Genomic DNA, 13,770 nt, shown 5'->3' with positions numbered 1-13,770 from the left:
TGTTTGGGGTCATTGGAGGTGAGGACCAAGTTCTCAGGGGTACACCTAAGCCTAGTGTTACCAGCTATGACTTTTGAATGGAAACGTTTAGTAGTTGTCTAATAAGCTCACTTTGTACCATAGACCTGTTGCCAACAACATACTTAGTTTAACAGTACAAGTATTGCTATTAAAATTAGGATATTTACTAACAAAGTTTAACACTGTTCTAGAAATTCTTGGTCGAAGCATTAACATGAAAATATTTATTCATCAGGAAGGAGAAAGACAACTGTCTCTCTTTGCAAACAATGTATCAGTATATATACCTAAAAACGTCCTGAAGGATGAACTGAAAAATATTTTTAGTAGCTGAGACAATTTTGGAAAATGAATGGATACAACATAAAAATAAATTAAAAACCAGAAGCCTTAGAAAAGGAAGGGAGCAAGTTAGGAAGTGGGGAGATTTGTCTATTGATGATGAGAATGTTCTCTGCAAGAATTAGTTCAAGTGTTTTGGCTGACAGGTTAAAATAATTTATAAGAGTTACCTCTTGTGACAAAAAAATCAGAGACAGGGGCTCCTGGTTTACCTCCATGCTTAGCAGCATGCAGAAGCTCAGGTCCCCGATGCCCACTGGCCATCTTTTGGCATTGCTGTATCCATGTGTCCTGGGCTGCAGGATGGACCCCTCAAGGGTTAAGACCCAGCAGTGTCCAGAGGAAGAAGATACCCAGGCAAGTTATCGATATATAATACTTTTGGCCATCAGCGAAAAATCTATAAATTGGACCTGCCTCTTGAGAAACCTATATGCAGGTCAGGAAGCAACAGTTAGAACTGGACATGGAACAACAGACTGGTTCCAAATAGGAAAAGGAGTATGTCAAGGCTGTATATTGTCACCCTGCTTATTTAACTTCTATGCAGAGTACATCATGAGAAACGCTGGGCTAGAAGAAGCACAAGCTGGAATCAAGATTGCCGGGAGAAATATCAACAACCTCAGACATGCAGATGACACCAGCCTTATGGCAGAAAGTGAAGAGGAACTAAAAAGCCTCTTGATAAAAGTGAAAGAGGAGAGTGAAAAAGTTGGCTTAAAGCTCAACATTCAGAAAACGAAGATCATGGCATCCCGTCCCATCACTTCATGGGAAATAGATGGGGAAACAGTGGAAACAGTGTCAGACTTTCTTTTGGGGGGCTCCAAAGTCACTGCAGATGGTGACTACAGCCATGAAATTAAAAGATGCTTACTCCTTGGAAGAAAAGTTATGACCAACCTAGATAGCATATTCAAAACAGAGACATTACTTTGCCAACAAAGTTCCGTCTAGTCAAGGCTATGGTTTTTCCTGTGGTCATGTATGGATGTGAGAGTTGGACTGTGAAGCAGGCTGAACGCCAAAGAATTGATGCTTTTGAACTGTGGTGTTGGAGAAGACTCTTGAGAGTCCCTTGGACTGCAAGGAGATCCAACCAGTCCATTCTGAAGGAGATCAGCCCTAGGATGTCTTTGGAGGGAATGATGCTAAAGCTGAAACTCCTTTGGCCACCTCATGCGAAGAGTTGACTCACTGGAAAAGACTCTGATGCTGGGAGGGATTGGGGACAGGAGGAGAAGGGGATGACCGAGGATGAGATGGCTAGATGGCATCACTGACTCGATGGATGTGAGTCTGAGTGAACTCCGGGAGCTGGTGATGGACAGGGAGGCCTGGCGTGCTGCGATTCATGGGGTGGCAAAGAGTCGGACACGACTGAGCGACTGAACTGAACTGAACTGAATATATATCTCATAGTATCCCAGGTGGCACTAATGGTAAAGAACTCTCCTGGCAGTGCAGGAGATGTAAGAGACATGGGTTCGATCCCTGAGCTGGGAAGATCCCCTGGAGGAGGGGAATGCAACCCACTCCAGTATTCTTGCCTGGAGAATCCCATGGACAGAAGAGCCTGGAAGGCTACAGTCCACAGGCTCACAAAGAGTCGGACAGGACTGCAGTGACTGAGCATGCATGCATGCCTGTCACCCCGACGCTGCCCGTGCATGCGTGCTTAGTCGCTCAGTTGTGTCCGACTCTTAGCATGCATGCACGTATAGTATCACTGTGACATGCATACATGCATGCTCAGTTGCTTCGGTCATGTCTGACTCTGTGACCTTGTGGACTGGAGTCCTCCAGGCTCCTCTAACCATGGGTTCTCCAGGCAAGAATACTGGAGTGGGTTGCCGTCCCCTCCACCAGGGGATCTTGCTGACCCAGGGATCTAACCCTGGGTCTCATACACTGCAGGCAGATTCTTTACCATCTGAGCCATCAGGGAAACAAGTATTACTGTAGAGCTTAAGTATGGGTTTTCTTCATTTCTACACTGTGGTACTATGTCAACCAGGACATGTGAATGCTTCCCCCAAAGCCCAGCCCTTACTTATCTTGGAGTTTCATTTTCTCTCATTTTTAAATCTCTGTTTCAGTTTGCAAATTATTCTCTTTGATAGATAATAAGATTTGAGGTATTTTAATATTATTTTATATTTTTAAAATTTTTTCTTGGAGTATAGTTGATTTACAATGTTGTGTTGGTTTTGGCTGTACAACAAATTGAATCCATTATACATGTATCCACTCTAAGATTCTGTCCCCATATAGGCCATTACAGATTATTAAGTAGAATTCCCTGTGCTATAGGGGATGTCCTTATTAGTTATCATCTTAGTATAGCACACCAATCTCCCAATTTATCCCTCCCCCTCTCTTAGCCCCTAGTAACCATGTTTGTTTTCTCCATCTGTAACTCTGTTTCTTTTTTGTAAATAATTTTATTTGTATTGTTTTTCTAGATGGTATTTGTCTTTGACTTACTTAGTAGGACAATCTCTGGGTCCATCTGTGTTGCAAATGGCATTATTCTGTTCTTTTTTATGGCTGAAGAGTCAGATATGACTGAGCAACTGAACTGAACTGAATATTCGATTGTATATATATAATGCATCTTCTTTATCCTTTCCTCTGTTGATGGACATTTAGGTTACTTCCATGTCCTGGCTATTGAAAATAATGCTGCCATAAACATTGGGGTGCATGTATCTTTTTGAATAATGGTTTTCTTTGGGTATATCCCCAGGAGTGGGGTTGCTGATTGATATGGTTCTGTTTTTAGCTTTTTAAGGAAGCTCCGTTCTGCTCTCCATACTGGATATGCCAATTTACATTCCCGCCAACAGTACAGGAGGGCTCTCTTTGTTCCATACCCTCTCCAACATTTATTGTTTTAGATTTTTTAATGATGTCCGTCCTGACTGATGTGAAGTGATACCTAATTATAGTTTTGGTTTGCATTTCTTTAATAATTAGAGATGTTAGCCATCTGTATGTCTTCTTTGGAGAAGTGTCTATTTATATCTTCTGCTATTTTTTGACTGGGCTTTTTATATTGAGCTCCATTGTATATTTTAGAGATTAATCCCTCATCTATTGCTTCATTTTCAAGTATTTTCTCATTCTGAGGGTTGTCTTTTCATTTTGTATATGGTTTCCTTTGCTGTACAAAAGCTTTTAAGTTAAGTTAGGTCCCATTGCTTTATTTTTGTTTTTATTTTCATTACTGTAGGAGGTGGGTCAAAAAAGATCTTGCTGAGATTTATGTCAAAAAGTGTTCTTCCTGTTTTCCATTAAGAGCTTTACAGTGTCTGGCCTTACATTTAGGTCTTTAAGCCATTTTGAGTTTGTTTTTGTGTATGGCATTTGGTAGTGTTCTATTTTTCATTCTTTTACATGTAAGTGTCCAGTTTCCAGTACGACTTATCAAGGAGACTGTCTTTTCTTCATTGTATATTCTTGCCTTCTTTGTCACAGATCACAGGTGCCCATAGGTGCCTGGGTTTATCCCTGGGCTTCCTATCCTGCTCCATTGATGAATTATGATTTTAAAATGCTTTGAACTCCAGAGGCATGTGCCATGGAATCATGTGTATGTTTGGGGGACATTTTTGAAATGATCTCTCTCATCTGTGGCACATACCTGTTCTTGCCTGGCCTTCTTTCTCTGTGGTTTTCACACATACAGTGATGTTTTCGTCACGCCACCTCCCTGAATGAGTCAAAACTGAGTATGTCTCCTCTCTGTGTCTCTTCTTTGCAAGATCCTGGATATTCTGCCACATCAGTGTATTGTCAGGAGTTCTGCTTTAGCCAAATGAGCAAGCGGAGTGAACGTCTGGGACACACACATCCCCCATGCCAGCTGATGCCCCCTCTAGCCCAGGTGTCTCATGCCCCCCCAAGAGGGTACAGCCTCCACTCCTGCTGTCTGTGCCCTCAACCAGTCTTTCTCGCAGTTTCATCCCTGTTTGTTCACCTGAGGGTTTATGTTCTTGACAAGTATAGAATTTATCCACCTCCCATTTGTTTCTTTATTATTCTAAGTACCTCTCCATCTTCATGCTCAGATGTTTTAACCCCACCCTTCCAGTTCCCATGTGATGAGACTGTTAACATAACTGTCCAATTAAGTCTGACACACTTGTCATCGTTTCTCATTACCCTCCAGTGTGAGTGACAGTGCTGCACGAATGTTCCAGACATGCCCTCAGTACATCTCTGATACAAAGACCACAGCCCTAGCCCACACCAACCCCCATCGCTTGTGATGGGGAGGTGGAGTCATCCCTTCGAACGCTTCTATCCTCAGGGGCAGCAGGTAGGCTTGATGCAGGCTTGCTGGGCATCAGAAGCAGGCATGTCTCACAAAGCTGCCGCAAGTATTCAGTGTGGTGTAGCAGAGGCAAAGTTCAGAGCAGAGGCACCATCCTTCCCTCCTTCCATCGCTTATCTGTCTCATGGATAGGATGTCTGTTGCAATGCCAGATGCTGGCTTGGGTTCTAAGAGTTCCCAGGTGAGTTACATCCTCTCCTTGTGTGCATAAGTGCAAAGTATTCTACTACACTGTGGTGCCCAGTATGTGGATTCTTTTCTGAGTGCCAAGAGGACAGGGGTCCTAGTCCAGTCAGGATTGTGGTGACAGTCAGTGAGCTGTGATTCTGATCTGAGGCTTGAAAGATAAATGGGAATTAGTCAGATGAGAGGCTGAGGGGCCGGGGATGGTGGTGTGAAGATAGGCCAAGACTTTGCAAGAGGAGTGATCTCCATGTTTTAACACTAGGGGCTGCTTTCTGATGAGGGTCTGGGAGAGGTGAGCAGGATACTAGCAGTTGGTTGTTGTTGGCAGGACAGGGGGAATTGAGACTGAAATAAGTAAGGACCTGAGGATGGAGGGCCTTTTACCCCTAGTACAGGAACTCAGCTTACAGCCCTGTGAGTGAATTTGGTGGCTGTGGTGACAGATGACATTCAAGTCATGGGTGAGAAGATGAGCTGTGTGTCTGCTGGAATTTGTTTGAGAAACCTGTCTAAACCTTGAGAAGCAGCCTGGCCGGAGGAAGTGGATGTAGGAATTTGAGATCTGAGCTCTGATTAAACTGTGTGAGGCAGGTAGTATATGGAGGGGAGAACACTGGAGCCCACTCTGAGCTGAGCTGGTTGTATAGACACAGGGAACAGATGGGTCACTGAGAGCTGCGGGGACCGGGTGGCCCTGGGTTTGCGAGCCACTTGGTCTTTCTCAGGTGGTCGTCACCCTTCCTGTGCTCCCACTCCATTCTTTATGACGAGCTGGATTCTTCGGCATCCCAAGAAAAGGATGGCCTGGCTCATCTCCTCCTCAATTAGTGGCCAGTGAGCTTGGTGGAGCAGCAGCAGGGTCATTGTGAGGAAAGCTTGGCAGCATCAGTGGAATGGTTCCACTCAGGTGGAGCTGCTATAATTGACTACTGTTTGCTGAATCTAGGGTTCCCTCTCAAATCTCACACAGACTGTCAAGGAGGAAAGAGGGGATGGCAGTAAGGAGTAAAACGACTTCAGCTCTGTCGAGAAGCACAGTGTGGTTGGGATAGAGTGCAGCCCAGCGCAGCCTGGCTGGTGACAGCCCTGAACTAAGCCCTCAGTCCTGGGATGCTGCTCAGAATGAGGTCTAGCGTATCCCTAGCCTTCCGTAGTCTGCTGTCCCTCTCCAGCTGGAGGGAGGCCCATTTCATCACCCTGTTGTGAGAACATGTCACCGTGGAAAGAGCTTGGGTTTCACAGGACAGTACTCGGTTCAGTTCTGGTGCCTCCACATAGTAGCTGTGTGACCTTGGCAGGTTATGTCTGGCTGAGCTTCAGTGTCTTCAAGAATATGGATGCAATAGCAATACCCTTGCTGTGCCCTTCCCATTGATAGAGGTTTGGTGCAGATTGGCATTAACACTTGAGAAGACAGCCAGGCAACTGTGTGGCTGCAGTTGCTTTACTCACATCTCCTGATCCTTTCCTGTCTCCTGGAGAAATAGTCTTCCTCTGACTCCGCTTCTTCACAGATTCTCTACTTTCTTTCTCTAACTAAACCATCTACCGTAAACCTTCAGAATGTAAGGGCTAGTTCTCTTCCCCACATTCCACCCCCTGTAAGACAGAGGGATGGTCCTGGTGTCCTCTTGGCTCCTGACCTTCACTTTTATGTCCTTACAGCCCCAAGAATCCCAAGCCACACACTGGATCCCAAACAATCTGGTTCTTCCATTCTCCAACACCATTTTGCTACCATCTGTGACCATGTCTTCTTTGAGGACTTGGGAATCTGTTAAAATCACCAGCCCCCATGGCCTGCAGTGCACGGGCTGCCTGTGTGAGCACCCGGGCCTCCTTCACACAGGGGGCCGTGCGTCTCTGTGCTGCTGCTCTGGGCTACTGCCTGTGGGTCCTGTGCCCATTTGACAAAAAATACCTGGTGCCTTCCTGTGTGCCAGGCTCTTTGCTAGACAGTGGGGTTCAAATGTTGAACCAGGCATATAAGATCCCTAACCTACATTGAGCTTATATTCTCCCTAGAAATCCTCTCTTTACTATATTTCTGTCCCTAACTGTATAAACATGTTCAAGCACTTCCTGTCCTTAAAAATATTTCTATCTTGAGAATATGCAATGGGGAAAAGACAGTCTCTTCCATAAGTGGTGCTGGGAAAACTAGACAGCTACATGTTAAAAGAATGCAATTCGAATATGTTCTCATACCAGATATAAAACTAAACTCAAAATGCATTAAAGACCTAACTGTAAGCCCCCAAATCATACAACTCCTAGAAGAGAACATAAAGAAGGACAGTCTTTGACATAAATCACAGCAAAACATTTTTTTGAATCTGTCTCCTAAGGCAAAGGAAACAGAAAAAAATAAACAAATGGGACATCAAAGTAAAATGCTTTTAACAGTGAAGCAAACCATCATCAAAACAAAAAGGCAATCTTCGGAATGGGAGAGAATAGTTGCAAATCATATATCTGATAAGGGGTTAATATCCAAAATATATAAAGAGCTTATACAACTCAAACAAGTAACCAAACAACCTAATTTTAAAATGGGCAGAGGATCTGGATAGACATTTTTCCAAAGAAGATACGCAGATGGCCAGGAGACACATGAAAAGATGCTCAGCATCAGCAGTCACCAGGGAAATGCAAATCAAAGCCACCCTGAGATGTCACCTCATACCTGTCAGCATGGCTAAGTTGACAAGGATGTGGAGAAAAGGGAACCTTGCTCACTATTGGTGGGATTATAAATGGGTGCAGCCACTATGGAGAACAACATGGAGGTTCCTCAAAAAAACTAAAAATAGACCTTCCACATGACCTTGCAGTTCTTCTCCTGGGTAAACATCCAAAGAAAATGAAAACACTAACTTGAAAAGTACCTGCACCCCAATATTCTGTGTACAGTAGCCAAAATATGGAATTGACCTAAGTGTCCATCAACAAATGAATGGCTAAGAAGACCTGGTGTGTGTGTACACACACAATATGGGCTATTACTCAGCCATAAAAAAAGAATGAAATTTTGCCCTTTCAACAAGATGGATAGACCTGGAGAATGTTATGCTTAGTGAAGTAAGTCAGAGAAAGACAAATACTGTATGTTATTACTTGTATGTGGAATCCAAAAAATAAAATGAATGAATATAACAAAATGGAAGCAGACTCACAGACATAGATAACAAACTAGTGCTTACCAGTGGGGAGAGGGACAGAGGGAGGGACAAGGTAGGGGAGGGGATTAGGAGGAACAAACTGTCTAAAAAAAATAACAATAAGGATATATTGTACAGCACAGTGAAATATAGCCATTCTTTTGTAATAATAACATTAAATGGGGTATAATTTGTAAAAATCTTGAATCACTATGTTGTACACTTGAAACCTAATATAACCTTTAAATCAACTATGCATGCATGCCTCCCTGGTAGCTCAGACCATAAAGAATCCACCTGCGATGCAGGAGACCATGGTTTGATCCCTGGGTTGGGAAGATCCCCTGGAGGAGGGCATGGCAACCCACTCCAGTATTCTTGCCTGGAGAATCCTATGGACAGAGGAGGCTGGCGGGCTACAGTCCGTGGGGTCGCAAAGAGTCAGACACAACTGAGCAACTAAGTACAGCACATGCATGCGTGCTAAGTTGCTTCAGTTGAGTCTGACACTTTGCGACCTTGTAGACTGTAGCCCGCCAGACTCTTCTGTCCATGGGATCTCCAGGCAAGAATACTGGAGTGGGTTGCTGTGACTTCCTCCAGGGAATCTCCTCAACCCAGGGATCGAAGCTGCATCTCTTAAGTCTTTTGCATTAGCAGGCAGATTCTTTACCACTAGTGCCATGCGGGAAGCCCTGAATCAACTATTGCTTTGCTAAGTCACGTCAGTCGTGTCCGACCCTGTGCGACCCCATAGACGGCAGCCCACCAGGCTCCCCCGTCCCTGGGATTCTCCAGGCAAGAACACTGGAGTGGGTTGCCATTTCCTTCTCCAATGCATGAAAGTGAAAAGTGGCAGTGAAGTCGCTCAGTCGTGTCCGACTCAGTGACCCAAATCAACTATACCTTAATTTAAAACAGTTTTTTTAAGGAATAAAAGAAACACACCTGCCCCTGTCCTGCATCCCTTTAGCCAACACCCATCCCCTCTCTGGTCTTTGCCCCTTACCCTGGAGCAGCTCTCTGCCCCAGCAGCTGGGCCTCTGTGCCAGCCTCGGTGCTGAGACTACTGGCAAGAAGTATGAGGGTCCTCCTTGGGGACCGCAGGTAGTACTGCCCGTCCTGCGCTCTCCTCCCCCTCCGGGGGACAAAGCTCCTGCCTCGCCGGTCCACTTTCCTCCAAGCCTCCTCTCACTCTCCTCGTCCGCCTGAACCTCCTGTCTCTCCTGTCGGGAGTGTTGGTCCTCTCCTCAGTCGCCCTCTGGCCCCCTCCACACGCTCTTCCTGGGCAGTTTTGGCCACGTCCATGTCTCTGCTACCACTTCTATGCCAAAGGCTCCCAGAGCTGCCTGGACTCCTGCAGACCCTGCCCTCTGTCCCCTCTCTCGCCAGGCGGCCCCTCCTCAACACTGGAAGCCGGGGTCTTGCCTAGGCAGGCCTCTCCTCCCCATGGTCTTCACACTCAGCTGGTCCCCGGTCCTTGGATACGCCTCCTGAACCCCTCGTTCTCTCCTCATTTCTTGTCTCATATTCAAAGATTTTTTTGTGTCTTTCCTAGACTATTACATTAGCGTCTCTTTTTATCTTTAACTTTTTATTTGTATAAAATATACAGAGATTCAAAGATAAATAAACTGTCTCTGCCCTTGAGAAGTGGATGGTCCTGGCTAGTCATGGGCTTGTGAACAAACACATCTCCTGGCAACAGGAAGACGTACCACTGGAAGCCTGTTTGAGAGGAGGAGCAGATCGAGGTCCATCTGTGGTTGGTGTGCTCCTCCTGACACCGGAATGCCCCTTTGCCTGTATGTTTCTGTCCTATGCTCTCCTTCAGCTCATATGTAGATTTCCAAGACATCCTGCACACTTTGGTGGACATCTTTCCAGGAATCTGACCTTTATGCAGTTAAACTGTAGCAGAGTAAGATTTGCACAAAAAAACATTCCGTATAATATACAGGCAGACACTACCTCTCTGGGGCCTGAGCATCCCCTGGGTTGAATGAGGCCTAATTCAGATGCATCTGATTCACTTGTGAATTTAGCTAAGCCCACGAAAAGCTCGGAGCCCACGGTTTCTTTCTTGATTCTTTATTTAGTCAGTATTCTATCACATGATCCACATGATCAGAAAATGCAGATCCAAGAAATAGGCTCAACACAGCAGCTCGGGTATTTCCACTGTTAAACGAGAGTTGGGGCTAGATATTCCCTCTTGTCACCATCTGTGCACTCTTGCCCCCTGTGTCCTGCACGCTGGCCTGCAGCAGGGCTCAGCCTGCACCTACAGCCTCTCCCTGAGACAAGGGAGTGGCATCTTTCTGCAGCATCCAGGGCAGGGGAGAGCCCACAGACCTGTCAACACACCCCACTGACTTCAGGCCCCTAGGTTGTCTCCCTGTCTGGGAATTTGGTTCACCTGGATGACAGGTGCTCTGCCCTGAGTAAATGTTACCCAGCAGGTACGAGCACAGCTCATACTTCAGCACACAGTTCTCAGAAACTTTGTGGAGGTGCCTGTGATGCTTCTAGTCAAGAGCTGGGAACCCCAGGTCCTCTTCTCAGTTCTCTCTAAGTTGGCTTACCTTGCAGCATCCTGGCTTTCCAGGCTCTCAGGGCTGCTGGGCTGTCTATGTTGATAATTTTGGGGTGCATGTCCCCAAGTGTTGGCAGAGCTCCTCTGGTTGTCCCTCGGTTGTGGGTTGGCCTCCACCGCGCCTGACCCCGCTATCATCCCTCCAACACGCGGGCACCCTTGTGGACCGAGGTGCTTTCTGGCTATCTGCCCTGTGAAGGAGCCGCTTCAGGAGGCTGGCCAGCATCTCACCTTTGGTCGTTCCCTGCACCCTGGTGCCCTCCTGTGTCTGGGCTTGTTGGCCTGCAATACATGTCCGCTAAGTGCATGACCAGGGCAGCGGTCTTCCCCCGGTCACCTGGCCAGGCCGTGCTCTCATCTGCTTGTTTGTCTTTCAGGAGCCCAGCCGCTGGGGCTGCCATATTACACCGACCCTGGAGGATCGGGGATGAATCCTGCTGGGAACCCCGTGGCGATGGCTTTCCAGGTCCAGCCCAACTCATCCCAGGGAAGCACGGCCTACCCACCGCCCCCTTCCTACTGCAACACGCCCCCACCCCCATATGAGCAGGTGGTGAAGACCAAGTAGCCGGGAGCTGCCAGCACCTGCCTGTGTGACGTGGCTGGGAGGCAGGGCGAGGCCGTCGCTTGCTCTCCCTGCCCCATCACTGCTCACTTTCAGGAAAGGTCTTATGAGCCACTGAGGGCAAGTTCCTTTTTGATATCTTCAAAGCACAGTTTCCTCTCAAGTTTTCCTTGGAGGACCAATATTTCAATTCACCCCATGTCTCCTCTGTTGCTTCTGTTTCCAACGTAATCTGTGCTCTGGCTGAGTGGACAGTCCTGAGGGTTGGCCCCCTGAGCTGGCTGCCCAGGCCCACAGGGGGCAGACCCTGGCAGAAGGCCAGGCGGTGCGGGTGAGTGCGTGGGGACGTGAGGGGGGCCCATGGCCCAGGCACCCTGCACACGGCAGGCGGCCAGTTAAAACCAGGCCCTGCAGAGCCAGCAGTCTTCTCTTCCAAAAATGATGACGGGGTGCAGCTTCTGAGCCCCCTCTTCCCCTTCCCTTCCTGAAGACCAGAGCGCTGCCCTTGGTACCGCCAGGGTTGGGAGAGCACTGGTGTGCTGTACCTCAGGGAGATGGGGCTCTAGAATCAGGCCAATTTGGTGTCTGTAGTTCCCCGAAAATCACTAAGGGAAGGTATTTAAATTTATGGGAAATGGCCTCCTGCCTCAAACTGGACATTGCATTTCATGAGCTCTTGGTCTGACCTGGGGGAAAAAATGGAGCTGTTTTCAGTGCATCTGGGGAAGGTGGTGTGGAGTCGTGCCCTGAGGTCAGACTCAGAGTCTTTCCCGGGTGTCAATAGTTCTCTGGCCTGTGATCACAGCCAGGCATCTCTATACCCTCCCCTGAGGCAGGCCTGACAGTGCGTTATGATGGACACTTTCAAAGGCCGGCTGGGAAGCCACGTCGGCCCCTGGAGAGAAGTGTCCCAGCGGAGCACAGCCAGTGGCTTGAGCCTGGGTGGGCAAGCCTGGGCCCTGGCTGACTGATCTCAGCAGGTGTATGCCAGGCTCTGCAGAGGAGGAGCTTGCTAAAAAAAAGACAGGAACACAAAACCCCGGGACTGCAAATAGATCTCTTCCGAAAGGACTGAATAGATTTCACTGACAAGTTAATCAAAATTAGAATAAAGATGTGACTGGAAATGCAAAGCTGGCTCAGAAACCTCTCTGGCCCTCGAATCACAGGTAGTCCTGGATCGCTAGGGGACTGGAGTTCTGCTCCTCTGCGTAGGCTATGCCCACCATCGTGTACTTAAACCCTGATGAGACCTGATGGGTCGTGTATAGGAAGGGCAAAGCATCGATCGTAGCAGAGACATGTATGTATAGTAATGGGGCGGGGTTGGGGTGGGGATGGGGTGCTTATTTTCGAAATGAACTAATCAGAGCCCCTTAAGAGGTTGTCAGTTATTGAACTTGAGCATCAGGACATCTCACTAGAGTGATACTGAGTGTTTTCATTCCCCACGCCTTGTCTCCATGTCCCTGCTCTGCTGGAGTAGGAGTCAGGAGTCAGGATGGAGACTCTGGAAGCCTCCCCAGGGACTCCATGGGACACTCTTGGAGCCAGATGAACACTGGAAATAGTCTGAACATAGATGCTGCTGCCGGTGCTTTTGACCACTGAGCGTGACCTCTGAACTCCTGTCCCCAACTTCAGTCCCTCCCCACACTCAAGTCCTTGATTTGAATGAGACAACAAAGCACAACATTTGCTGTTTACAACCCAGGATAACTACGCGGGTCCAGAAGTTTCTCTTCCTCCAGGCCAGTCCTTTGGCAGTTTCAGCTCCAGTTTCTTCCTTTACAGTTCTGATGAGGAAGCACCCCAAGTTGGAGTTGGTGCAGCTACCTAGGCACCCAAATGTCCACGATGAAATTCTGTTTTTTGGTTTTTATATATATATATATAGCAAATGATCTTAAGAGACTGGATGATTTAGGTAGCACTCAACTATTTTATATTCATGCTTGTGTGAGATAAACTTTGTTTTCCCTTGAACCTTGGTGAGAACCCACTCAGTGGTCAGTGTGTGTGGAAATTCCCTTTACAGTGATATTTCCTGCCCACTGTTTCCCTGTGCTGTCGGTGGACAGTGGTCACTGCTTGGAGCCAGTCCGAGCCAACTTCTGGTATGTGAAGCCCATAGAGTCCATGGCTAGGAGTGAACTGGGAGTAGATCTATGCATGCTTTTCCTCTTGTAACACTTGGCTCATTTGTCTTTTTTGTTCTTTTGATAGGGTTATGTTTCCTATGTATGCACAATAAAAATAACTTTGGGCGTGTGCTTTGACTGTTTTGCTGGGGAGTAGCAAAGAGGGTAAAGATGAAGTTTCTGAAGGACAGACAGCAGGCTCTGAAGTTAGCTGAGTGGGGGTGGAATAGGTGGGGATGCACCCAGTCTCAGGAGAACTGGAAATAATATGCTTTCCGAGAATATAAGGAACTTTTGTTTCACCAACACATTAAAAAAAAAACCTAGCTAAGAAAAAAATATCTGAAATAAGTAGGACGACAGAAGCCTTAATTACATAAACTCATAGCTAGTACTAGTATTAATTATCTGGGGGG

At 47.0% G+C, this 13,770-nt stretch overlaps 1 protein-coding gene across 1 annotated transcript in view; it reads left to right on the top strand.

Moving 5' to 3' along the window:
• The window catches only part of VOPP1 (VOPP1 WW domain binding protein), a 167,255-nt gene extending 153,769 nt beyond the window's left edge, over positions 1-13,486 (top strand). The window contains exon 5 of the mRNA XM_040246375.1: positions 11,026-13,486. Within this exon, the coding sequence (XP_040102309.1) occupies positions 11,026-11,216 (191 nt within the window). The 3' untranslated portion in view covers positions 11,217-13,486. The remainder of the gene's footprint in view (positions 1-11,025) is intronic.
• Positions 13,487-13,770: the final 284 nt, after the last annotated feature.

This window comes from Oryx dammah, unplaced genomic scaffold (assembly GCF_014754425.2).
Source record: "Oryx dammah isolate SB20612 unplaced genomic scaffold, SCBI_Odam_1.1 HiC_scaffold_9, whole genome shotgun sequence".
NCBI classification, from domain to species: domain Eukaryota; kingdom Metazoa; phylum Chordata; class Mammalia; order Artiodactyla; family Bovidae; genus Oryx; species Oryx dammah.
This window is presented reverse-complemented; position numbering and strand designations above follow the sequence as displayed.